This window comes from Camelus dromedarius, chromosome 9, assembly GCF_036321535.1.
Source record: "Camelus dromedarius isolate mCamDro1 chromosome 9, mCamDro1.pat, whole genome shotgun sequence".
NCBI lineage: Eukaryota > Metazoa > Chordata > Mammalia > Artiodactyla > Camelidae > Camelus > Camelus dromedarius.
Window position 1 is genome coordinate 5,534,134 of NC_087444.1, and position 27,854 is coordinate 5,561,987.

General features: G+C 34.2%; 1 protein-coding gene and 1 non-coding gene across 8 annotated transcripts in view; one reads left to right on the top strand and one right to left on the bottom strand.

Annotated features, from left to right (window-relative positions):
• The window catches only part of PTBP2 (polypyrimidine tract binding protein 2), a 70,291-nt gene that overhangs the window by 36,500 nt on the left and 5,937 nt on the right, over positions 1-27,854 (top strand). For 2 of the 7 annotated variants that reach the window (XM_031457653.2, XM_031457654.2), the window contains exons 6-12: positions 1,629-1,793; positions 1,885-1,995; positions 10,113-10,308; positions 10,914-10,958; positions 24,189-24,343; positions 25,812-25,845; positions 26,263-26,355. In XM_031457653.2, the coding sequence (XP_031313513.1) occupies positions 1,629-1,793; positions 1,885-1,995; positions 10,113-10,308; positions 10,914-10,958; positions 24,189-24,343; positions 25,812-25,845; positions 26,263-26,355 (799 nt within the window). The remainder of the gene's footprint in view (positions 1-1,628; positions 1,794-1,884; positions 1,996-10,112; positions 10,309-10,913; positions 10,959-24,188; positions 24,344-25,811; positions 25,846-26,262; positions 26,356-27,854) is intronic. The other 5 variants (XM_031457656.2, XM_031457657.2, XM_031457659.2 and 2 more) reach the window with 3 other exon arrangements.
• LOC116155055 (U6 spliceosomal RNA) lies at positions 459-565 on the bottom strand. Its single transcript, XR_004139084.1, has one exon. It is a non-coding gene; the product is annotated as a U6 spliceosomal RNA (small nuclear RNA).

Genomic DNA, 27,854 nt, shown 5'->3' on the forward strand with positions numbered 1-27,854 from the left:
TGCAATGAGCTACTGAGAGTATTTCATTTAAATATGTATTGAGTTAAATATATTCAAACATTTAAATGAATAAATAATTGCTATAGAAATCTTTATCCCTTTTTTTATAACTATGTTCTCCATAGTAATGTAAATGCATCAAATATTTACCATGTTTCAAAATGTTGGACTTCAATTAATGAGTCACTTTAGCTAAAATACATTTATAGGTTATGTTTTATTTAATTAGTATATAAGTGATGAAGTTTGACTAGATGAGTATGTGATCTCTTTGAGTTACAAGCTGTATTATTTCCTGGTTATATGTTACATTGAAATGATCACCACCCGCCCCCCCAGCTTTTTTGAGATATAATTGACATAAAGCATTGTGTGAGGGTTAAGGTATACAACTTGTTGATTTGATATATTTATATTTTGCACAATGATTACCCACCACCACATTAGCTACTAGGTCCAGAAACATGTAACACTTCATGAATTTGGGTGTCATGTTTGCACAGGGGCCGTGCTCATCATCTCTGTATTGTTCCAGTTTTAGTGTATGAGCTGCTGAAGCGAGCACTGATCATTCTTTATTCGCATAAGTGTCCCAATTCTTTTGTGTTCTCCTTCCTTTTCATTCGTCACTGTGCTCTGTTTATATTCCTGCTCATCTGCCAGTAGACTTTTTTCAAACTATGAAGCAGTGTAGCGGTATTTGTCATTATTATATATTTAACAGTTAATTCGCCTTTACATAGGTTTTCTGACCTGAGATAAGGCAGAAAGAAAGTATTTCCTTATCAGTGAATTTTGTCAGTTTTGTCCTGTTGTTAAATAGGAAAGGCATAATAGAATAAACGCAATATTTTTGGAGCATTCAACATGAGTTAGTAGACAGGTTTCACAAAAAAATGCTGTATTTTTTCAATTCCATATGTATATTTTTTCACATTTTAAAATCTCAAATTAACATGTCATGTCAACCTATAATAGTTGATGTCATGATTCAGTTAGCAATATCTTACTAGTCCTACATAAAATAATAATGTTTTGTACTTAATGGTGTATTAGATACCATAAAATGTATGGGAATATACTTTATATTTTATCTTGAAGTGTTCCTGAAAATTTTTTGGCTTTGTACCATGGTATACATCATTTTCTGTTTTAAAGATTCTGATTTCAGAATTTACACTACTATGAAAAAAGACTTAATTTGTATCTGAATATTTCTCTTTTAGGATTTATTAGACATAAGTTTTATTGGAGTTTTTCGATAATCTTATAACCCCCTTGTGGAAGTTCACTATGTGCCTTTTTTATGAGTGAATATGTTAAAGTTTTATTGTTCTCTCAAAGTTTCTGTTTAAAACATTTTATGAATTACACATTTTATGATTATATGAATCTGTCAGACTAAGTCTTGTTCTTTTGAGAATAAGCTACATTGCCTGTGTTTTCCACAGGTCTCGACCCCTAGATAATTGTTTTGAAGTAAATACTACTAGAATTCTTGAATTATAAACAGACAATACCTGGTCCCTGGCAGGTGCTCAGAAGTATTTGAGTGTTAGATTTTATTTGATCTGTATATGTTGAAAATACCAGGGAAGTTTCTAAGGTGCTTATCTTTCCATTTTCAGCGTGCTCAGGCCGTTCTTCAAGCTGTGACAGCTGTCCAGACAGCAAATACCCCTCTTAGTGGCACCACGGTCAGTGAGAGTGCAGTGACTCCCGCCCAGAGTCCAGTGCTTAGAATAATTATTGACAACATGTATTACCCGGTAACACTTGACGTTCTTCACCAAGTAAGTGTAATCTAATTGGCATGTTAATCTGTAAATTGGAGAAATAATAATACAATAGATAAAATTTGTTTCGATTTTAATGTTTTAACAGATATTTTCGAAGTTTGGTGCTGTATTGAAGATAATCACATTTACAAAAAATAACCAGTTTCAAGCTCTCCTCCAGTACGGTGATCCAGTTAATGCTCAGCAAGCAAAACTAGTAAGTCTAGCTGTTTTTAAGATGGTGATATTTTTGATGGCGGATGGAGATATCTCTATATATATAATATTAATACTGGGATAACTTAGTAATACCATATACAGAGCATTTTAGGTGGCACAGGTTGGTTTCAGTAAAATAATACTATAAAAGCTTAGTATTTGTAATAAAAAAATGCTTATTTTAACAATAATTATATGTTTAGTTACCTATGATATAGGCTTATTTTGCATTTTTGTTTGATTTAGGGCCAAAAGTTTCGTGCTCTTGAGGCTAGAGCAGAAGATTGTATTGTGCATGCCTTTCTGTATAAAATTTTAAGTTTTCCAGTGGGAGTTTCAAAGCAGTTAATTTAACTGTAAAATAGTTTGGCTGAAATGTATCAATACACATGTGGCTCAATTGCTATGATAGGCTCTCAGCTTATTTTCAATATTCTTTTAAAATATTTTTTTAAAACACAGGTTTTCTGTGTGGGTTCTTTTCATTCACATCATTTACCTTTTTGTTGTTGTAACATATGAGGGTAAGAAACTATTTAAAGAAGTAAAATCTACCCATGACATGGCTGCTGTTGAAAACTGTACCACATCTTTGCTTAGTAAATGCCTAATCTTCTGTTTGTACGTTGATTTAAATCTACCTTTCTCTGTCTCATTAACTTCTTGTGCCGTATTATCTCATTGTTACTATTATTCCATTATTAAACTATTAAATATTTACGACGAAGCCATTGTTACTAAACCATTTTAAATCTGCTCTCTCTACTTGTATTTGTCTTACTTCTTTTTCTCCCTTTCACTCTTTCACTTTCAGACTATTATGGTCTGTTACCAGTGCTTCCTCCAGATCAAGAAGACTTGTATGGAACCGCAGCCATTTAAAGTTACTGTTCCATTGCGTTCCATCCTTAGAATATCACTTGGGGCGCAGAAATAGCTTCAGGTAGCAGAAAAGCTATACTGGGAATAATAGCATAGTTGAAATGGTTTTCCAAATTCTGTTATCTCTTTTTTTTCTATGTTATAATCAGAACAGGAATGGTTCTTATACACAGCTGTGCTAAGATTCAGAGAGGTAAATTACTTATAATGTACAGTATTTTTAAGATAGACATTTTTTCAGTTTACTTTTTTCCAGTATGTTGCTCTCACTGGTTCTCAGTTGGCATGATCTAATCATATTTTATTTCCCTTTTCAGGAATAAATTAACAATTAGAATTTTTTTCTTTTCTTCCTTCCTTCCTTCCTTCCTTCCTTCCTTCCTTCCTTCCTTCCTTCCTTCCTTCCTTCCTTCCTCTTTCTTTTCTTTCTTTTCTTTCTTTGATTTATTTTTTAATAATTATCTTTGTTAACATGTCCCAGCCCTCCAACTTTGGAGATGTTTTATATTTAAAGAGTTACCAAAATCATTGCAGTATGAGCCTTTATCAGTAGCAGACAATCTGAAGCCATCTTCTCAATGGCATTTTTCACAACTTCAAAGAAATTTAAATACAGTGAACATTTTTTTTAATGCGGAATATTTTCTTTGCCATTCCCTTCTGATCCAGAGGAAGAGTATTTGGTAAAGGACCAGTGGAATTTGATTTGGAATTATACTGCATTTGGGCTATATAGTTCAGTGGAGAAAGTAGTTTATATGTATATCTTTAAATATTTGAGGTTTTCGTTTAACCAATCCTCTGTGCACAGAAAATAAGTATTAAACTATTGGTGTCTGTGAATGTTCATACACACTCTCTCAGGTCTCTGTGAAGATATACAATCGTAATTTTAAGAAAGGTAATTATTTTTTTAAGCTTTAATTCTGTTATCTGAACTCAACTATATTTTACATGTTGGAGAAAGAAAAAGGAGTTGGTTTTTTACTTGCTTGCCCCATTATCTTGTAATCCAGACTCCTTATTAAAACGTACACTTTTGATGGCTCCAGTAATTTTTCTTCATGCTTTTATCTAGATTGTTGAGTATATACCTAGGGAGTATCACATAATCTAACAATTAGTACCAGTTTAACTACAAATAGACCCTCTCCTCTCCTTGAAAAATCTCACCACATTTCTCCAGTCAGCATGTTCCCCTATTTTGCACAATTACTGTGTCAGACATTTCTCCTTCCACCAAGTCTCTCTTCACTCTTATGACCATACTTACTGCTTCTCAGAAAAAATAGAAACCATCAGGCGAAAACTCCAACTTTTCTCGCAAAATCTGCTTATACCCACACATACCTTTCCCTTCTAAATGAAAGGAGATATTTCTGAGACCAGAAAATGCTAGATCCCATCCCTGCCCTGCCTCCTGAGAGCCTTTGCCCTCTGTGGTCTTCTCTGTCTCATGTGTTTCTTTCTGTTGGCTGCTTCTCACTAGCATTTCAAGGGTGCTTAAGCCTCTCTCACTTTTTTAAAGTGAATTTACCCGTAACTCCACATAATCTTACCACGTCTCTCTTTTTTTCATTTATAACCAGACTTCTTAAATAAGCTGTTTTCGTTTGCAGTTTATACTTACTATCCCCTTCTTATTTCTCTACCTACTGTAACTTGGTTTCAGCTCCCATTTACGTGAATTGTTCTTCCCATTTCAGTTCTGTGATCTCAACAGAACTGCTTGGTCTTTATCTACCCTAACTTCTGGGTAACATTTGACACTGAACCGTTTCCTGTGTTAAAACCCTCTTTTCTCCAGGTCTCTGACACTTCTCATCTGCCTCTCTGATGGCTCCTTCCCTACCTGCCAGGTGAACCTCACTTGACCTTACAGCTCAGTTACACCTTTGTGATTCTCACAGTACTCACATCACTTTTCCTAGTTCACACCACATTTGAGAGACACAGGCTAGGAAAGCATCAGACCATGGGGCACCTTCAAACTTTAGCATGTTCAGTTCAACTCCTGTCACACCTCCCCCACCCAAAAAACCCCCACCCACCAAAAACCTGTTCAACTTCCAGTATTCCCTGTGTCAGCAAAGGTCAAAGTACCAATTAGTCTAAGAATCAAGCCAGGAAACATTGAATCTTCTTTGTTCTTCTTCCTTTCAGCCTGTCACCAAATTGTCCCAATTCTAGATCCTAAATTTTCCTTTAATCTACCCTTTTGTCTCCAAGTCTCTTGCTATCACCATAGTCTGTCAGTGTTATTCAAAGTTTTGATCTCTGAAGCTACAAGGAGCTTGTAGCAGAATGCAGATCGGCGTATGTTTAGTGTCGATGTTGCTATAAATATAAATGCTGATACAAACTCCTTTGCTTTACGAGGTGACTCGGGCTGCTAATCCATGAACCACAGTTTGAGTAGCACAAATCTGTCATCTCTTAAATCCTTACTTCATTGGCCTTCTGACTAACCCCATCACTTTTGAGTATTAAGAGTGGATCTCAAAGTCGTATTTCTTCTCTCTCAGTGCCCTTCACTGACTGATTTTTGTCCTTAGTATAATGTCCTCCATCCTTAACAGAGCTTACAAAACTCAATCATTTGTCAGCTTGCTTTTCTGGTCTTACCTCCCACCTTTTTGACTGTATTGGACTGTTTAAGTTGCTTGCATATGCTCTATTCTCTTATCTCACAGGCTTACAAGTTGCTGTTCTGTTCGCTGAAACTGTTTTCATCTCTTTATGCCCAACTCCTGACCTCCCTCTTTCAAGTGTCAGTTTAGAAGTCTCTTCTCAGAGAGGTCTTCCATAACCTTTCAACTGGATTAGATCCCTCATTTCTTAGTTCTCACCACTACACATCAAATTTATAATTATTTGTTAAATGTCTGTATTTTCTGTCAGACTGTAATTATAAAAGAACGGGTACCATATCTGCTTTGTTCCTAGAACCTGCCGTGGTGTGTGGCATACTATAGGTGTTAGGACTTTTTCAACCCATGTCACAACTTTCCCAGCATCTAGTTTGCTGTCGACCCCTTCTTTTCTTTCAGCCACCCACGTACATCTCAGTGTATTATGAAATGAGTTGGTTCTAAACTTTGTAATTCAGTTGCTATATTTTTATGCTCATTAAAGCAACAGAGGTTACATAAAATTTATAGGCAAAGAATATGAGTTTGGGAAGAGAATCTCAAGCATACCTCTCTGCTTCTGTAGTGATAGTTGTTCAGATGAATGAGAAATGAAAAAATATCACTCAAGCACTGGGAATGCATTTAGCAGGCGAAATGGACCTTTATGTTTTGGGGAAGAAAGTTTATAGTGTTCTTTACAGAGCCCACCTACGGTCTTGTCATATGGATTGCTCATAAAAAATAGGACTCTTAGGCCATCCTGAACTAAGTTACAATCCTTGGGGTTGGGAGCCCACTACTCTGTGGCTTCTGTTTTGTTTTGTTGTCCAAGCCCTGGGAATCATTGCTGTGTAAAGGCAGCTTGAGTGACAGAGCCAGCCAGACTCTTTCCATACTAGTTATGATCTTTGTCAATTTCTTTCAGTTAATTGGAATTCTTTCCCCCTAGCATTTTGCTTTATAAAAGAGAACAGCATCAGAAAAAAACATTAACAATGGAGTTTTATTAGTGAGAGTTGGAGGGAAAGATAGAACCATCTCCTGAATTTGTCCTGAGGTTGGTATATATTGCAGTCCAGTCTCTTTAAAAACCTCTAAAGTCAATAAAAAAGATAATACTGTGTATGTTGAGGGTTGACACGTAAGGTGATACTTACGACGGTTACTATGACTTGTGATTATCAAATAAAAAGTAAATTGTTTTAAATGATCCTCACATTTTATTAACTAAAATACCCTAATGCTTTTTTCAGAAATCTTTTTTTATTGGCAAGCAGTGTGTTGGACAACAAAGATCTGCCTTACTATGGCTTTCTAGTTTGTTTTCTGTTTTCAAGAAATAGACATAATCTCCTTTTCACCTGTACTTTGAAAAATTGTTTTATACAGCCTTGAAATTATAACTTGCATGGTAGAAAATAGCTGTTTTTGTTTTGATGTTATTAGAAACAGCTTTTCAGGAGCATTATTTCTGTTAGGAATGTGTACAGTTGACACTGGACAGTAACGATGTATCGTTAACATGGTCATCCTGTTTTAGCATGCAAGTAGATTGTTTCTCATTAACCATTCTTTCCAGAAGATTGTATTTCATTAGTCACTAATAGTGAAAATAAACATGAGGTAAAATATTTGCAGCAGTAAGATCATGTCATTAATTCCCTCTCACCTAGTACTTACTGCTTTGTGTAGATTCTTTGAGACACCTAATGAAATTGCCTTTTCTGTTTTCTTGGGCAAAGATTATCTTTGACATCTGCTTAGTTCTACTTACCTTTTTAGTGCTTACAATCTGTACATTCCGTATTCATGTCATGGGAAGATTTATGATGAAACTAATGATTTTAGGATGTTTCAGAAAAATCTTGCATAGTCTGCTGACCGGGTTTGTTTTATGTTGGTAAATAATTGGTCTGAAGTATTTTATTAGTACAATAAATCTGTTTCTGTTCTTGATTTTGATATTTTTTTCATGACTAGCTGAAGTTAAACATTTAAAGAATATGGAGCTTATGGCTTCTCTGAGCTAGTGTTAAATCTATGACTCCCAACAATCTCTTATAAACAGTAAGATACAGAGGTTAAAAAAAAACCATAGAAATCTAATAGGAATAGTTTTATTGTGGCTTTCCCTGTTTTCAGTCCAAATGCAGTTTTTCATTATGTTAACTATGCATTCCGTGTCTGACATCTTTCCTGAGTTTATCATGTGTTTGCCATAAATCTTACATTTACTATGAAAGTATTTTTCCTGAATGTTTTCTGTTCACTCTAAACTTTCCCTTTGCTTAGACACATTTGAGAGGTCTTTTCTGCAAATTAACTTGAGCTTTTACTATCAGAAGTCTTTGTTCCAGCAAGATCACTGCAGTCCTGATTGCTGAACACAGACTGATTTGTATGCTTGTATTATTTCCTGGAGTTTTACTAATACGTGAGCTTGAAGTGAGCTTGCATAGACAGTTTGATTTGATTTTTCGCCTTACCTCCTTTGGAGTCCCCTCAGCCAACTGTAGAAAATGCCTGGATTCCTGTTCTCTGCCATCCTCAATTCTTGTCCTCTCTTAAGTTGGTGACAGGTGATTTTAATTTACATATTGTTTGCTGAATTTTCCAGCTCGTGTACCATAGGTGTACTTGTGTATCTCCCACCTACATAAAGGTGGTTTCTTTTTTTTTTTTTTTAATTAAAATGATAATGTCAAGTGTTTCTAGACGGCGTTCTAGCAGTTGGCATTATTCATTGTAGCTGTTTGGCCGTTGACCTCTTTGAAAGATCTCAGCCCCAAAGAAACTCCTTATTGTGAAGTTAGTAATTTTATATCTGAACTTTTTGCATTAATCTAGCTACTGTGACCCCAAAGCCAGGTAATTTTGTACAAAATAGTATTTTTTTCTTTAACATTATTGAAATAGTCACCTGTGAGTGAGTTTTGCAGCTCATCTTTAGATATTCACATATTGGGTAGAAACGTAGATCCTATTACTTGTTTCAACATTTTTCCTATAGAAATGAGTAAATGGAGACCTGTTTTTCAAAGCTTTGTTTGCCTTTACAGCAGGATATTGAATTAAATTTATATTACTCTGGCTGAGAGTAGATGCTTGGCTTTCATTCTCATATGATAGGTGCCTTCCCTGGTTCGAATATAATACAAATCCTGGTGTAGTCCCTTTAAGTGAGTTTTCACCAATCTTGTATTCATTTCAGAGTGAACTTGTGTTGAATTATTTTTTAGGTTAGTTTTTAGCTTGGTAAGTATAGTCACATAAAGCTTAATTTTGTATATGAAAGGAAAGGGTTTTCTTTCAGAGAGTGGGAATATTTGAATTATAAGCTTTATTATATATTTAAGCAACTATAGAGGCTTTTTCCATAACAGGATACTCTTGACTATTTTTAAGTCTGTTTCACTTACTTTTCTTAGTGAACAGTATGACAAAGTAGTTAAATGAGGTAGTATAAAAATTCTCTTTCAAACATCAAGTGTGAAAAATATGTTGGTCTAATTTTAATATAATATAGTTCCAGATTTACACACCTAATAGATCTTGGTCTACATAAACATCAGGCTTGCTCTGTTTATGTTTTGTTATTAGAACAACTGTTACTTCCTTTTCAAGGTGATCTATAGAGCTAAACATGTCAATTATTTTATATGGTAAATGTTTATTCTTCTAATGAAAAACTAACAGTGTATTCCCATGTTCTTTAGTTTGTTCCAGGCGTCTATCCAGCTGGAGTAGAAATCGTGATTATATAGGAACAAACAAAAACATAATAATCATAACAGCACACAGTCCTTTATAATTCATGATGTACTTTTTACATATGTGATCTTTTTTCCTAATCCTCGTAATAACCCTATGACAAAGCACGGAGGCCATTGTCATCTCTGTTTTCCAGATTCAGAGAGATTCTGAGATTCAGAAAAGTTTAATAACTTGCTCAGGATGACCTAATTGTAGATTTTCAACTCTCTAGCTTGTACCCTTCTAGTCCAGAACTTCCTGGGATGACATTGGATTTGCCTGTTCAACAAGTTATTCTGATTCAAGTTGGACATCTCAGGTTAAGGAAGATAATAGGTTTTGCCCTATTTCATGGGAGTTGCTGTTTTGCATTCTAGTGATATTTATTTGTCTTGAGGCAACTCATTTAATGTGGCATCAAACAGCAGTTACCGTATAAAATATTACCAGTTCTTACATTGCCATCCAGCAACAAGTATATGTATAATAAAATTAACTTTAAAGTATTGTACAAAATATTATGGTCCTGTTTTGGGAAGACTGATATATTTGTGACCCTTGTTTTTATTAATTAAAATGTTGGCAGATTTTTTTAATTCAAAGTATTAGCACATATGTTTAACTGGTTGTATTTTAGATTTAAGTAGTACTTCCTATTTAAAGATGATAGTGTTTGTGGAAACCAATGTATATTCAGCTGGGATAGCAAAGAACACGGCATGGAATTTCATCCCTTTCCTGGTGGCTTTTATGTGCAGGTTTTCATTGTTGAATTTTATTGTTACAGTGATACTTTTTCTAATTTTTATTTGTGAAGATTGTTGATATACTTTGTTTACTTTTACAGGCCCTAGATGGTCAGAACATTTATAATGCTTGCTGTACCCTAAGGATTGATTTTTCCAAACTTGTAAATTTGAATGTAAAATACAACAATGATAAAAGTAGGGATTATACTCGGCCTGATCTTCCATCTGGAGATGGACAGCCCGCACTGGACCCAGCTATTGCTGCAGCATTTGCCAAGGAGACATCCCTCTTAGGTAGGATTTTTATTGTCTGTACTGCTTTTCTCCCACTTTGCCAAACGGGAAAAGTGCCTGTTAAACTCCAGTAAGTATGATGAATCTATTTTAGAATATATGAAATTATATTAGGTTTTATTTTTCTCAGGTATGAATCTATTGTGAAAAAAACCCTAAATTCATAACTATAATTAAAATTATATCAGTTACATTTCTTTCACCACCCTCATCTTCTCTCTCAAAATAAAAGAAGTAAAGCTTTGATGAAGAAATACTGTTGAGCTCTTAAAATAATTACACTGTGAATTTGATGTCATGCTGCTTAGAGTTAAGTCTAGGTCCTTTGTGCATATTCTTTAGGGCTAATCAGATTGTTTTAATTTAGCCCTGCATAAAAACAGCAAAAAGTTAACAGATACAACATGTAATGGGAGTAGGTGTATGAGTTTTTTTAAAGCGTATTATATAGCCTCTCTTTTAAAAAACAATTTTCACTAGAAAAAGTTTTATGTAAAATTTATTTTGGTATTTATTTGCATTTTGTCTTCATTATATTTCACCTCGTTCTACAATGGATTTGACTCGCCTAACCAAAAAATCCTACAAAAATTTGCAACTAATAGTTGATAGAGTCAAGATGAAGAAAAAAGAAGGGCAAATGTTATTTTGTAAGTAAAATAACTGATGTGATTTATAACATAAGATGAAATTTTACGGTTTGATTTGATGTGTTCAGGAAATTTTTGGTTTCTGAAATTTATAAGATTATCTTTAAATGACAGTTTCTATACATATGGAACCCAAGATTGATGAGTCACAAACTAGCTCTTAGTTTAGTTTATGTTCATCAGTTTAAAAAGAAAAAGCATTATAATGAAGTAATTCTTGGAAATAGATACTTGTTTATTGTGTGTATGTAACAGTTGTGTTGTCCATTTGTAAACGTGTGCTATAACTGTTTCATCTGTGAACAGAGACACACTAATGCGCAGGAGAAGCAGTTGATACTTGAAATTAATTCTGGTAGTCTGAGACAAAACTGACCCTTTATTCTAATTTTCTGATTCATCTAGCACAAGTCATAGCAGTTTATCATGATAGATTCTTTAGGTTGATAACATTCTTGAGAGAATCTGTACCACTTTGTGGGCCTAATTTAAGCCTTTATTCCCTCAACTCAGCTTACAAGTTAATAGTTTTGTCACAGTATAGGCACTTGGATTCTTCTAGAGAATTCATCATCGTTTTCCTTGTAATCGCATGGTGAATGTTTTAAAACAGTCATAATAAATAGAGTCTCATGAAAGATTATGAAGCCTTGGCATAACTATCTGCTATCTTATTCAGTACTTCTATTATTTATTTTTCAAGTGTTCTGCGCTTTTGAATTAAAAGAATGTGAGTAAAGTTGCTTAGTTCTTAATAAATAAATTTGTCTGGTGTCTTCTTCCAGCTCTGTGGTGAATATTTTAATATAATTTACTGGTATACCTTGTTATATTGTGCTTCCCAGATAGTGTGCTTTTTACAAATTGAAGGTTTATGGCAACCCTGCATTGTTAGGTACTGGTTAGCATTTTTTAACAGTAAAGTATTTTTAACGTTGTTATTTTAGATGTAGTGCTGTTTGTGCACTTAAGACTATACTACAGTGTAAACATGCTCTACGTATGTAGCGTAAGCAGGAGCTGCTACATGCACTGGGAAAACAAAAAACTGTGTGATTCACTTTGTTACGATGACTTGTTCTATTGATACTTGCTTTATTGTGGTGGTCTGGTACTAAACCCACAATCTCTCTCAGGTATGCCTATGTTTTTGTTCCTGCACTCTGCCTGGTAAGGAAAGGAAAATATTTTGTGGTTAAAATACATGAATTTACATTCCTTACCTATTTTAATGGTTTTGCATTTTGTTATAACTGGGTTTTTTATTTTAAATGTTGTCAAATAGTTTTTGAAAGTGGGTGAGTTTTAAGTTTTAAAATAATAGAATTTACTTATAATTTATAAGGGTAACAACTTATATTTTGATGTATTTTCCCTTGCAGTTTTGTGTGTTATTTGAATTGTCATTCTAAGAATTTTTTTGGAAAAAATAATTCTAATAGCTGCGTAGCATGTTATAATGGATATACAAATGCTTTTGAAAGTATGTTTGTTGGACAGTTAGTCAACTTTTATACTGTTTATTAATATAAGCGGCATTGTGACCAACACCTGTATTTTTTGTTTCTCAGACTGTTTCCTTAGACTAGATTCCTAAAACTAGAATTACGGGGCCAAAGAAAATGTTAAAGCTTTCTGATTCTTCCTGCAAATTTCTTTCTAAAATGGTGATACTAATTTATATTAACATGGATGGTAAATGAGACTGGCTCTCCTACTTTTCCCCCTACCAGCATTGAGTTTGTTTTTTTTTTTTATTTGCTAGAATATTAATTTGATTAGAATATGTCATGTTATTTTAATTAAGTCTCTGAATTAGTTGTCTGGATTCTTTCTGTTGGGATGTACAAACGTAAAATGTGTTAATACTATGTTCGTATTTGTTATGAGCTAAGCCTTTAACTTTATACATGTGTTTTAGACTGACCAGTTATAGGAAAAATATTGTAAAATAATTCATCTCAATCCAAAAATGTCCATTTATAGGACATTAAAGTAACCCCCCACACACACACACACACACATGTGCACACGCGTTTGGTGGATGCTGTGATCTTTATGAGGAACCTCTTACTGCTTTGCTTTCTAACATAGTCTTAAGACACTCTTTAGAGTGTCACACAGTATTGCTTTAGTGAGATCATGCCTTCTGGAATGGTAACCAAAATATTTTTCTACATTTATTTGCCCCCAGTGATGTTTAAAGTCAGGTTACTTCAGAGTACAAGAAACTGCAATCAGTGGTACCCATTTCCTGCTTGAGTCTTCATTAAGCAGTGCTGTTCAAAATGAAATAATTGATTAGTCTTTATTTCAAAAAAAACTGTAAGAACGTAAATACCAGGTTATAAATCTCTGATGTATATGTAGGCGGATTCACTTTACCATGTGTGATTTTTATACTTAAACACTATTGATTAAATTGAATTACTTTGGAATCAGTGTTAAAAATTTTGATTGATTTATACAGTATTTTTTTTTTGAGATTAGAATTTATGCCTGGCTTCTCTACTTTTTTCTTTTAGTGCTAGAAAATCAGTGTCTGAAAATGTTATTTATTCAAGAATGGAGACTGAGTGATTTGTAATTAGTTAGAAATCTGACATCTAAAATACATAATCACAAACCTGGCAGACTAATAGTTACTCATATATTCTGCATCAATGAAGAAGGTGATGAAAAATTCTTGAGATTATAAATTGAGATGTTATAATGATCATTTTATCATGTGTAAGAAGTGTAGTTAATTTATTAAGGGGTGGATCACTTTTAGAAAAATTGCTGTAAGTAATTTTTCATGATCATGTTGTCTACATTTTAAAAACTGGTGCAGACAGTATGTACAAAGAATACTTTAGAGCTTTCCATGTATTTTGAGTTGAATCAAGTAGCAGCCATTCTCATATGATTTTAACAATAAGGCAAAGCAAACTTTGTATAGGTTATCTGTTGACATTAAGATAATTGATAACAGATACAGTAAGCACTTATCCATATGGGTAAATACGTAGTCCTCATAAAACAGTGTTTCTCAAACTTCCCTGCACATCAGAATCACCAGGTACCTTAGACTGAGAATCATTAGGAGTGGGTCCCATGCATTTGTAATTTTTTAAGATTCCAAGATGGTTTTACTGTTTAGTGGGAGTTGAGAATTATTGCTGTAGAGAGAAGTCTGTAATTTTTCAGATGTCATATTTTAACTTTTTAGCAAGTTATCAGTGTTCTCATAAAAACATTCTTTATAGCTATTGAGCAGTATTTTAATGTTTTTCTTTATTCATGCCATGTAAATCTGTTGGTACAGTTTTTCTGATAGAATATTGTTTAGTTTAGCTGTTAAATTGAATTTACTTTGGTTTTCTTTTCTATGTGTTTATGGTGCATAAAATTAACAAGTAAACCTGTTTTTAAAATTTTTTAAAACTTGTTTTAAACTTAATATTTTAAAACTTATTTCTAAATGATTTCCGAAAGTTTTTTTTTTTTTACTTTTGAATGGGTTATTTACATGGCAATTATTAAAAAAAAACTTTATCAGAGATTTTGCTTGTCATATACTAATACAATGAATCCCACATATCCATTATCTCAGTTCACCAGTTCACACACTTGTTTTATCTGTTCATTTTTTCTATTGTATTTTGAAGCAAATCCTTAACATCATGTCATCTCAAACATTATCATAATTTCTCTAAAATAATGACGTTTTCTTACCAAGCCATAATATCATACCTGTCAAAGCTGACAATGATTTCTTAATGTTACTTAATACCCAGTCGATCTTCAAATTTCCCCAACTGTCTCAAAAAATGTTTTGATTTGTTTAGAATAGGATCCTCTCAAGGATCGCAAAGGACATTTAGAAGTGAAGTCTCCCAGTTGTCTGTTGCTCTGTCCCTCTGCTCCCACCCTCAGCTCCATTGACTTGTTGAAGAAATCTAATTATATCCCTTTAGAAAATGCTGCAGTTTGGATTGGTCTGGCTATTTCCTTATAGTTTCATCTTGTTTTATTCCTCCATTCACTGCATTTTTTATATGAACTCCAAAAGCTTGATTAGATTCAGATTTTGTTATTTATATTTTTAAAGCAAGAATATCTACATTTTAAAGCAAGATATTCCTTGTGATGTCAGCTGGAAACATGAAACATCTGGTTGTCCCACTTCGAGTGATTTCAGTGATGCTTTAAGATTGATTTTGGTTCCAGGTGATGGCATTCTGATTCTTCCATTATATTTTTCTATTAGTTTTAGTGCTCACTAGTAATTGCTGCCTTAATTTATTTTATCTGGAGGTTGCACATGTTGGTTCCCCCCCCCCCCCAATTTACACATCCTTCTGCAGTAAATTAGTTGGCAGTGTTTGTAAAGTAGTGTTCCTTATCAGCTAGCTATTTAGTTTGTGCAGGACAGTTAAGTCCTTATTTTTATTTACTAATTTTTAGTGGAAGTTTGTGCCTAGTTTTGCTTGTTCTTAGTTAATTACTTAAGCTTGTTAATGAATGGGCACAGTCCAGATTCTTCCCAGCTTCTCCTTTGAACTTTTGAAACCTTGATTACTTCAGGTGTTGGTAGCCCCACACTGCTTAGAGATAGTGACTTTAGTCTAGGGGTGAGTGGTTTTATTGAGTTATGTAATTATTATTTTTTTGTCTTATTGGCCTAAAAAAGTAAGAGGGTTGGATCAAGGACTGAAGAGAGCTAATAAAAACGGAGACATGTGTATCTCAAAGAAAAAAATTCATCCCATAAAATAACCTGGAAGCATTCATATTTATTCATTAGAACTAACAGACTATAAATCACTTCTCTCTTAAAGCTAACTGGGAGAGAAAATAACCTCCAAATACGAGTTTGAGTTATCTATTCAGTCAGAAGATTAACATTCCTCAGGTGTTTTTTCTCTTGTATCCATGTGTATGTTCAGTCTGTGCCTGCTTGTTCTTTTTAATTTGATTCTGTAAGGTGTGCAGTAAAAACAAATATCTTTTGTGAAACATTACTGTCTTATATATGGTATTATAATAGAGTGATGAGTGGGAAAAACTAGAGAATGAGACTAATTGGAAGTTAATTGTTGTAGCATTGAGCTAATAGAGCAGTAATCGTATATTTTCTTACAGTGTGTGTGTGTTTTAGAAAATAAAATATATTTACTGTTATCTTCTAGATACTATTTAATAAATTTAGGCTGTTCAGGGCTTCAGTATCCTCTAAAAATGAATGCTATTTGGATATTCTTGTTTATTATTTTACTGAACCATTCAATAGCCCAGAGCTTAGGAAGAATAAAATTGCCACTTGGAGTTTTCATGAGTTCGTAAGGCGACTCCCAGTTAATTTTTGTGATGTAGGCCATTAAATAGACTACTCTAAAAAAAAAAAAAAATGCTGGTGAAAAGAAGTCTTAGAGATGCACATATACCAGTTTCTATGGAGTGGGAATTTTGGGGGATGATTGATAATTGATAGAAGGGATTTAGCTGTTTCTCCTTCCACCATTTGCTCTCCCTGTAAAAGTTGTCTCTACTATCAAAATGCCTCAAGATCCCTTTGGGGTAGTTCCTACCATAGGAATAATTATTAAGAAATTTATTACTTTAAAAGTAGTAACTTAGTTTCCACTTGTGTTGCTGACAGTTCTTCATTTTATGTATTTTTGTGGCAGAATTTGAAATACTATGCCTTAAAATGGAATTGTCTCAATCCTAGGAACCAAAAGGTTGTCTGCTGTGTGTGAGTGTTAGTAACAGCTGATCACTTATGAGATGTATTGTGTGCCAGGCATCCTTCTTAGCCCTTTACTTGTGAGTTAATCTTCACATCAGTCCTGAATGAAGTTAGTTGCCCCTGTTGTACAGATTTAGAAACTGGAGCACAAAGAGATGAGCAGTTTACTCAGATTCCAATGATTAGTGAGGGGCTGAGACAGCCAGGCAGTCTGGCTCTAAAATTCATGCTCCCAAATAATAAGCAATAGAATAAAATGTGCTATAGATAGCTAGGCCTTTTAGCCTTCCTTTTTTCCCCCTTGTGGAGTTAATGTAGCATAATGTCATTTATACAATAAATATTTAAACCCTATAGTTTTAATTTCCTTCTCTTTTCGTATAGTAATATGTTTTCTGTTGCCATGACAGATTTTTTTTTTGCCAAGTCCATTCAATGTTTATATCATGATTACAAAACCAGATTTGAGTATTGTTCATGTATCCATCTAAAATTGGATCCAAAAGAGAGAGATAAATATAAAAGATCATATATATATTCATAATACATAATATGCAAAACACAATATAGCAAACTGAATTTGTTTTTATCTTTTCATAAATATAAAACTTACATAACAAAATCTTTAATTTAGCAAAGACAAAATTTATGATATTCCATTATAAGACTAATTATAGCAAAGAAACTTATGGCCATAAAATCAAACCAAATAACTCAGCTAATGTAGACACATTTGAAAGCTGTCCTCCAGGAGACCAAAGTAATTACTCACAAATTAGCAAACATCCTAGAACTATTTCCTGGAACTGTTAAACTACATAGATTTGTTTTTTTAAACTGCATTGATTTTTAAAGCATATCACTGAATGCCATGGTAAAACTAAAAGTTTTAAAAATCATGTAATTAAAAAGCAGTATTTTATCATGTTCAAAATAAATCAGAAATATTTGGCCCAAAGTTCATGAAAATACCTGTCTGATAACTTTCGTTTTCTCATTTTATTGCTGTTTTAACAACTAAGAATTTAGAAACTATAGTTAAGCTCGCCTACGTCTGTCTGTGTGCGCATTCTTAGAAAATGATGTTGAGTTCCTTGGATTATTGAAATATTCTTTATTTCTCTATGGCTGAATTTTAAATATATTAGTTTTTTCAGTCTTTAAAATGTCTCAGAAAAGTTGTAAGGGCTGAGGTAGAATTGTTCATTTTAAAATTTGGGTAAAATTTTAAGTTGTGAATCATAAATTAGCTTCAAGCAAAAACATATAGTTTAACTCTTTGAGTACATTTTAAATAATATGTTTAAATCTGGAATTTCTTGTCTTCTTAGCAAAGGAAATGGTTGGTGGTAGTTGCATATGTGATATAAACATAGAAGAAACATGTTATTGCATCCATTCATACTTATTTACTCACCAGCATTCATCAGTGGAATAAGCTTGTTACTGTGAGACTCAGATGTTATTTGTAGGCTGCTTTTTAACTATCCAGGGTACAGATTTGCATTCAAAGTTCTTAATGGATGATTGCAAAGGCTTTGCTTGAGCTGATGTGGTATAGTCACCCATTATATTTTTATCAGCTGTAGCTTTAAGAAATTTCTTTTATTAACCTATTTTTACCTTCTTTTCCATGATAGCTTGTCATGTGTGTGAAAACTTCTCTCATGTTCATGTTCTTAAAAGTTAAACAGCCTGAAATCAGCAGGAATCAACTCCAGCCTTTGGATTATAGAAGAAGATAGATTTAAATTAAATCAGACTGTAGATTTAATCTTGAAAAAATGTTGCTTTTAAGAGTTGACAGTTTAAATATGTTATGGCTAAAACAAAGAAGAGCCTTCTCAAGCGTATTTACTTCTACTTCTGCAGTTAGTAGAAGAAAAACTATGTATTTGTGACCATAGTATAAAAATATGCCTCTATCTAAGGGGGTAAAAATTATGCAGAAGATTTTCACACTCTATAAACACACACCAAGAAAGCAATGATATATCCAGGAAATTTTATTTAAATTTTTTTTCTTTCCAAGTTCTTCCTAACTTCATTTTCTCTTCCATTTAGTGTCTATATTTTCTTTTTCCTCTTAATCTTGATTTTAATTTTAAAATGATATTCTCCTTCTGAATCTACCTTTCCTTTTTGCCCCACTTTCTAGAGTTTTCTGATACCCATCTTAAGTAATTGCCATGAGCTTTTCACATTCCTGAAGGGATTCTGCCTCACCTCAGTGGCACCCTGGTTTATTCATTTATTGTATTACTTTTGTGCTTATGATCTGCTTTATAATCTGGTGGAGACAGCAAACATTCAAGTAGTTCTAATGTGAGGCAAACTGAAATATATAATAAAGTTAGTGTAATATTAGAGCATAATGAAATGAGTAATTCATCATGCAAAAGAAAAAAAATGCAAGGGTTTTATGGGCCAAAGTCCATTTGATTTGGATAAGAATAAAGAATTTTTAAAATACAACATGAGCAGATGTGATAAAGAATATATTACGCATGTTATAAGGGAATGACAGATATTCAGTTGTGAATGAAACATTAGGGTAACTGGGAAAATATGAAAGGCAGTGATACCAGAAAAAACTAGCTTGGGGCTGGATCTTGGAACGGATGCTGTCCCAAGGAGTAGACTGGGGACTCTTAGTCTCAGTAAGATACAATTGCCAGTCTGAAGTAGGGATAGAAATGAGAATAGAAAGAAACAGATACGGGAAAAATAAAACATAAAAGTAATAGGGCTTGGCATCTTATTGATATGGTTACTCCTGAAGAGTGAAGCTTATGGGGAGCCCACCTAGCAGGGACAGGAGTTCTGTGGGGCTGAGGCTCTGAAAGGCCAGAAGAGTGATATTTAAAACTTTGGTTAAAATTCCCGGGTATAAGCCTGCAGGAAGGTTAAAGACTTGAAACTTTAAGCAGTGCCCATTTATATTGTGGGAAAAATAAAGAAGCAAGAAATTGAGGGGTGAAATAGGATTAAAATGAGAAGTGCCTATTCAGTTCAGTAGTTACCATAAGGTTTATCCTTATTCACAGGAGTAGGTATAAGTCGAATTATAAAGGATTAAAGATGTAAATATGATAGTTTTTACTGCTCATTGAAGAAGTGTGCTGTAGGAAGGAAGGAGAAATGGGATGGTAGTTGAAGAGCAAATCAGGGCCCAAGTAGAAATGTTGGCAGCGAGGAAGTATGCTTCGTCATTAAGTGTGGGCTCCAAGTCCAGACGTCCTCAGTTCAAAAGCTGGCTCGGCTTCAGTCTCAGCTTTCACATTTGTAATGGATATAATGATGGTAATGCCCACGTTCTAAGGCTAGTGTGAGGGTTAAATGTGTTAATAATATAAGTAAAAGAACCTTGCACAGTGCCTGCTGTGTAAAATGAATGCTCACTTCATACTCGCTAGTATTTGCTTTGAAGGCTAGCTTAAGTCCTAGACTTGATTGTAGTGGGTTGAATCAGGAGTATAGTGGAAATGTTGGGGCCTATGAAATACAGAGATACTTCTTAGGACCTTTGTGAGAACTAATCGATTGAAAATTTTGAGAGAATTCTGAACCTAGTCGTATAAGATACTTGATGAACATAAAGAGATTGAAAATAGGGTGCAAGACATACGTCTGGTGGAATTTTCGGGAACTCTTGAGAATAGACTAGAAAACTGCTGACACTGAACAACATCATGTTTGTGGAATCAGTTTTGGGGGTGTGTGTGTGTGTGTTCACTGTAATACTTTACAAATCCAAATGAAAAGCATAGCCCAAATGTAAGCCCAGGTTTACCTGGGCCTGGCACTGCAGAGCATTAAAGGGTTCGCAGCAGGCACTGCAGCTCGCTCGGGCTGCATGGTCAGGTCTGGCCCTGGGCGAGCAGGAAGGGGACTGGTCATCACACCGGCCGCGAGCAGGCTCAGCGGTTGTGTGGGCGTAGGAGGATTGAGATGCTCCGTGAGAATGGAGTCAGGAAGGGGAAATGAAGGACGTTAGATGCAAATTAAGGAAATTTGAATACTTCATGGACTTCAGTTAATAATAACATATCAATATTGGCTGATTGCAACAACTATATCATACTATTGTAAGATGGTAGTAATGGAGGGGGGAAGCGTGCCTGGTTTATGTAGGAACTGTGTAGAATCTTTAACTTTTCTGTAATTCTAAAACTGTTCTAAAATAAAAGTTTATTAAAAATCATAGGTAAAATTTGTGAATGATTTAAGGTAAGTTACCAAATTTAGTTGAAGTGAACAAGGTTAGGGGTGTCAGTGTGCCTAGGCAAAATGTGACCTGAGGGGTAAAGGGGTAGATACACAATTTATATCACTTCATCCCCCGGGCTTTCAGTCTCTATCAGATAGACATGGGGCTTTATGTCCACCCATTTAGTAAGGGAAGAGAGAGCAATGTATCAGACCTAGTAGAAGAAATTTATAAAATTGCTGAATCCCTCACAGTGTCTGGGTGGCCCAGCTGATAAAGATCATTTCACATAGAAGGGATCTTTGTGACACCTTTTTTTTCCTTGCGTTTTTATCCTCCATCATCAATGTATGCATAAAGTGCTTTTTTTTTTCCAGCATACCTGCTACCTTAGCTAAAGATGTAAGTCATCGAAGTTATTTCTACAGCTGAAAGTAATCCATTAGAGTCAGTGTTGTATAACATGTTTTATATAATTTTTACAAAGGGAAGATTGTAAATGTATCATCATCTCTTATGGCTAGGAGTTAACATTAATACGAAAAATACAATAGAGAATTCCTTTTCACAGTTTATCATTATGGTATAAATAATGCATCATGAAACATTTTGTAGGTTTTTATATTTTTGTGTAGTAGACAGCATTGAGATTAAACGTTAAAAAATTTACCTGATTGACAAAGTAGTTTTTTAGAGAAGCGTGTACTGAGGGAAATTGTGGGATCTGTCTTCTGAGACTTCAGTAAGAACCTCAGACTATCCCAGTGATTGAGAACTCCGAAGGATAGCCGAAGTAGTTTTCCTAAGTTACCAGCCTGGGAGAAGAAATAGTGGAAGAGAAGTACATGCTAGTGGCATTAAGGACAGTGCCTGCCCTCATCTCTTAAAGTCCTCTTGCACCGTGCTCTGGGCTGCCTAGAATGAAGAACGATCATTTGACAGGAGAATAGATGTTCTGGCTCAGCGCAGTGGCCCAGCCTAGTGAGGGGAAGTGGGGAGACTGTGAAGCAGCGTTTGGACAGTAGCAACATAGCTTACATTCTGCTTTTTGCTAGGCTTTCCATTATCTCCTTACTTGGAGGTAAATTGTGTCTACTTTGAGCCACAAAATTTCACTGATTTTTTTCCCCTAGAAAATTAGTCTTATTTTTATACTAAAGTGTAATGTTTATTAAAATATGGTATTTTTTGTTTTAAGTCTTTCAGGTCCCTCACACTTAAAAAAGGGCTTTAGCCTAGACCTTTAAATTCATTTTAATTATTGTTTTAATTCTCAGTGATTATTTTTCCATGATAAGGCTTGAAATGTTTTAAATAATACCAAGTTGCTCCATTATAAATCCCAGATTTAAATTTTTCATCTTTTGAATATTTTGATAAAGTTTTGAATATTTTGATAAAGTTTTGTGATTGTTTAATTGTATATTGGCATGGTAGAAATGTATTTTAGAAGAAACCATTTTCTGCAGAAATGAAGTGTTAACCTTAGGCTGTTGTGTTTAGACTGATGTGTCAAATTTACTGATATTTTATATGTTTCATGAATTAGTCATTTTTCTTGAAATACCAACAGGGAAAGACAAGTAATAAGTAACTTAGAACTATACATTTTGGAATCTAACTACATGTCTAAGAGTATGCAAGAACAAAATGACTGTGAGTACATGCCTGGGAGTTAGGAATATATCTTTATACTTGACATTGGCAGCGTATTAAGTTAGCCATTCAATGTTAAATGGAAACTGCCTGTAAAGTGTACTGAGACCTGTGGTGTTTAATGGGGAGGATTCAGTGCTGCCACAGTGTAGTTAAAAGATCCACACCAGTGGGTCCTAAAGGGCACTAGACACTATTGTGCATCAGTAATTACCAGACATGAGAAGTTTCTATTTTAAAATTAGATCCTTATTTCTGGATTTACTTTAAAAATAAAATTGGTGAGTAGATGAAACAAGATTGGCAGTGAGTTAGTATTTGTTAAATGATTGTGATGGATACACAGGGCTCATTATTCTAGTCTCTTTACTTTTGTGTATGTTGGAAAATTTCCAAAACAAAAAAGTAAAGTCTAAAAAAAAATAGAGAAGTTAGGGAAAAAGGAGGGGGATTAAAAAAAAATGGCATGAGAAAGCTAAAATAAACCCATACAGAGAAATAATACAAATAAGGAACGTCATTTCACTGGTGAGAGAAAAGGAGATTGGAGGGGAAAATTTTATAAGTCAAAAACTAAAGAAGTTAAGAAGAATTATCAATCTTTGAGAACCCTTCAGACTACCAGTGAAAGGTCATAGTAGTTTCTGTAAGGTAAAAAGACAAGAAAAACTTGGCTAAAAGTAAGATCTGAAACCAGAGGTAACAGAACATCCTTATGACATATACAAGAAGGCTGGAAAGAGAAAAGAAGAAATAAAACATAAATTTATGGGACAACAGTACTAAGGGCTTCTACCCAGGTATGTCATGAATTAACTTTATGTAGATTGAAAATGTCTGTCTCCTTTATCATGAGAAGGGAAAAAAGGGCGTATAATTTGTTTCTTTAGTGCAGTAATATTTATTGAGAAATAAGCTAGTGTGTAAGAATTAAGAAGAAAATGTTAAAACTGGTAGGTAAAAGAGGGAAGTACTGAAAGAGAAAGCCTGTGTGATACAGTGACTTTCTCATTATTCTGGGCAAGTGTTGTGTTCGAGAAACTTGAGTTCATTATAACTACTTGAGTGTGTGGAATGAAGAAAAACAAATTTTGGTAAGATTTTCTTTAGGTCACTTGAGTAAATGAAATAATGATCAGGGTGATTTGTCTCTAAGAATGAAGGATTCACATATGTTCTTTTAATCTATAATTTGTCTGATTTCAAATACGAGTTTATGAAGAAGATAGCACTTGTCTAAAATAAATTACTGTTATGTTGAAGATGATTTTTTTTTTAGATTTGTCTCCTCATTATAAACCGTGGAAGTGAGTTTTTCAAGTCTCTGACTTGGAAATACATCCTTTATGCTTGGTTTGCTTTTCCAAAGGAAATGGAATGTTGTGTATTTAATTTTTTTAACATAATACAGGTATGTACCTTAGTTCTAATATTTAATGATTTCATTGAAACCAGTTAATTTTCACTAACTTAACACTTATCAGCAAACAATTTTTCTAAATGTTATAAAAATTAACTTTCAGGAACCATTTGGAACGGCCAGCCCTAAACCATGCAGCCATCGTGCTTAAATTGGTTTTTGTAAACGACTTGTGTGTGTTTCGTAAAATATGCTTTATTTTAAAATTAGGGCTTCCTGTTGCAGCTGTTCCAGGAGCTCTGAGTCCTTTGGCTATTCCAAATGCTGCCGCGGCGGCTGCTGCGGCGGCTGCCGGCCGAGTGGGTATGCCTGGAGTCTCAGCTGGTGGCAACACAGTCCTGTTGGTTAGCAATTTAAATGAAGAGGTTAGTAAAATGATTTGGTAGCGTTCGTTCTGTAACTTCATTTCATTTGTGAAAGTTTTTCATGTTTATTTCATTTTGCACTTGCCTTTCTTTTTATGTACATTCATTAGTCAGAGTATTTTCTGTATGTTTCTACTTCTGAATAAAATCTATGTACTTGTTTAGGTAATACTTTATTTCCTTAGACGGTCATATCTTTTTATATATATATATATATTTTTTTTTTTTTTAACCTAACTACCTATTTTTCCTAAGAAAAATATGGTGAAGTACCATTGTTTGGCTTTTTATCTTTTTGTTATTCTTAAAGGCAAATGTGATCTAATTTGCAGATTTAACTGTAAAACAATTTTGCTCTTTGCCTTTTCTAATTATTTGCTTGTTCATTTCATGCTTATGTGTCATTGCATTTTTTTTAAATCTTATTTTATGTGAACTACTCTAATACATTTTTCTTTGAAGGTTCTTCCAAAGATCTTGACGAGGCACTCTTCCAGTCTTTCTTAGTAATTTTTTCTTTGCAGTTATTAGTCATTGTCTTCTAAAAATATTTTTCAACTTTATCCCGTCCCCCCCCCACCCTGTTAAGTAAAATTTATTGCTGAGTTATTTTCTTTAGTTGTACATTTTATGTCTGGTATATTTTATTTTGATTGCTATGAAAGCTGGTATGAAATGTGGGAATCTCAATGTATCAGTTTATGATGTCTAATTTGAATATTTGTTTCATTTTTAATTGGCCTCTGTTAATACGAACATTAGGCTTATTTTATCATTTAATACTGTTGTCATTCACAGTTCTGCATGCTAAAATGTTTGAATCAGAGTGCCTTTATTTTTTATTTAAGAATTTTGCCTGCATTTCATAACCAGCCATGCTTATGCAGTTAAAGTTCAAAGTTTAAAATTCCTGTGCATGCTTTCCTTCCCTATGTTGAGATGAAATGCTGTAATTTACTCTTTGATATAGATGTACTTTACCCATATTTGTCTTGGATGACTACATTTTACTCAGTTTTTCTTGTACAGTACATAAACCAACCATTTTCTGACCAAATCCTGCATTTCCTATGTACTGACCTATATTTTATTTTTTTTTTTGTTCCCCGATTCCTTATTTTTTTCTTCTGCATTGCTGTTTCCCTTCCCCATTTCATCCTTTTCCCTGTGTGTTCACCTCCCCTTTCCTTGTCTTCTCCCAAATGCCCATTCCCTTCCCTGTCTTATCCTTTATTTTCCTTGTCCTTGTCTTCATTCCCCGTCTCCATTCCCTATGTTCATGCTTCTGTGCTTGAACAAATGTTCCTCGGACCAACTTGCCCCAATTAACCGCCTTGAACCATGATCCATGACCACCTCACCATTCTGCGGGAACCACCCTTCGTTATGGATGATCTGTTCATCTCCGCTCTTCCTCGACTCTTCTCTCTTCTTGTCTTACGCTGCTTGCTCTTCTCTCCTTCTAAAGATGGTTACGCCCCAAAGTCTGTTTACCCTCTTCGGTATGTTATTGTTAGCACTATACTTTTATTATTGATTTGATTTTTGTTTCACCTTAATTCTTATTTGTAGCTAGCACTTTGGCTTAAAGTTGAATAGTAAATCTTTTGCTATTTTTCTTTGCTATTTAAAACTCTCCATAGACACAAAATTTGTTTTAATGCATGCTGATTTATTTTGCATGGTCTTTAATTTAATATCATTCACATAGCTTTGAGGGTTTATCAAAAATTATTCTTTTCAAAATTCACTGTTCAAAATCTTGATCTTCTTTATTCATTTGTGAGAATGATGAGTTTGAATGAGTGATCATGTTGATGTCTGAATGTTTCATTAATATGTCAGAAAGATAATCTTTAGCTGACTTGCACGTAAGATTAATTCCATTTTTGGATTACCTCTCTGTGGCTCCGAAAAAGGTGTTTATGGAGATGTGCAGCGTGTGAAGATTTTGTACAATAAGAAAGACAGTGCTCTAATACAGATGGCTGATGGAAACCAGTCACAACTGGGTAAGATTAAACTCTATACAGCTTCAAATCTGATTTCAAATTTGTAATGTAAATCTGTGAATAAAAACAAACCCCTTTTTGTCAGTAAGAAACCATTTATTTTTTTAATAGTCAGGGCTCAAAATGTCATGTTAATTTTCATATTTTAATGTGAATAGTTGTACATAATGAACATATTTGTATTTTTCTGCTATCCTCTTAGCCATTTCTCAGGTGCAGTCTAATGGAAAAAGGTTTTGACTCCAAAATTGCAGTTACAATTTTACATAATAATTATGACATTTATATTAAAGATCCTTAGTATTTTTCATTCCTGGTTACTCCCTGTAATTGAAGTTAACTGTTCATAGAGTCCACAGAATTCTGATTAATGCTATGTTATTTTAATTCTTCTAAAGTAATTTCTAAGTATTTGACTAAACTTAATAATGAAAAGAGTCACACAGAAAATGTATCTTGGATATAACCAGGTTCCTACAAAATTGAAAACTTCTACCAAATACCCCACTGTTAATCTCTTTTGGAATCTTAAAATGTGCTTTAGACAAGTTACGCTTACATTAATAGATAATTTAATTAAATCATCAATTGTTTAACATCTTGTTTGACTTCATGCACAAAGCTAAATCATAAATCTAGACTATAGCTGCATGTTTACTCTGATTGACTGTAAATGTCAGTATGTTCTTAGCATAAAATTCTGTTAATTGAGATTCAGGGAAGAAGATACCTCAGGCTGGGTGTACTTACATTGTTCATTTTGAAATTTGCCATTTTGGATGTAAAAACTCTTGTATTTTCTTTCTTAATACCAAATAAGACTTACAAACTAACAACATGATGAACTGGACCTTTTAGTGTTTGGAGTCAGATAGAAGTAAATTTGAGATTCAGTGTTTCTTACCAGCTGTTGTAGTGGCTCAGTGTCTTAACACTTCATACATCCGGCTGTTGTTTTAAATGGAGATAGCCATCTTTAACGGAAGTCACATTGGTGTTGATCGCATCATAGGTAGATGCTCACTAAATCCTTTGACCTGCCTCTGCTTGTGTCCCCGTCTGTACTCGGGGGGGGTGCTGGTTCTTGCCGTTGTCTCTGTACACTTTGAAAGCAGCGTTTTACAGTGCGTCGTAGCTGGCCGCGCTCATGTAAATAAGGGACACACGGGCATTACGGTTGAGAAGTACTTGAAGTAGAAGTTAACCGAGTTCTTCTGGATTTTGGGGGGTTTTGTTTTACACAAGGACTATTTTAAATAAATGATATTTTAATTTTTACTATAGTTATATTTGCCTGCTCGGGCTGTGATTAAAAAATACCACAGACTGAGTGGCTTAAACAACAAATTTACTTCCTCCCAGTTCTGGAGGCCCGCAGTCCGGTGCCCGCAGGTTGGGTTTCCGGTGCGGGTGAGGCCTTCTCCCTGCTTGCGGACAGCGCTCTCCTCCGTGTGTCCTCGGCGTGGCCTTGCCGCTCAGGCTTTTCTCAGCCTCTGAGG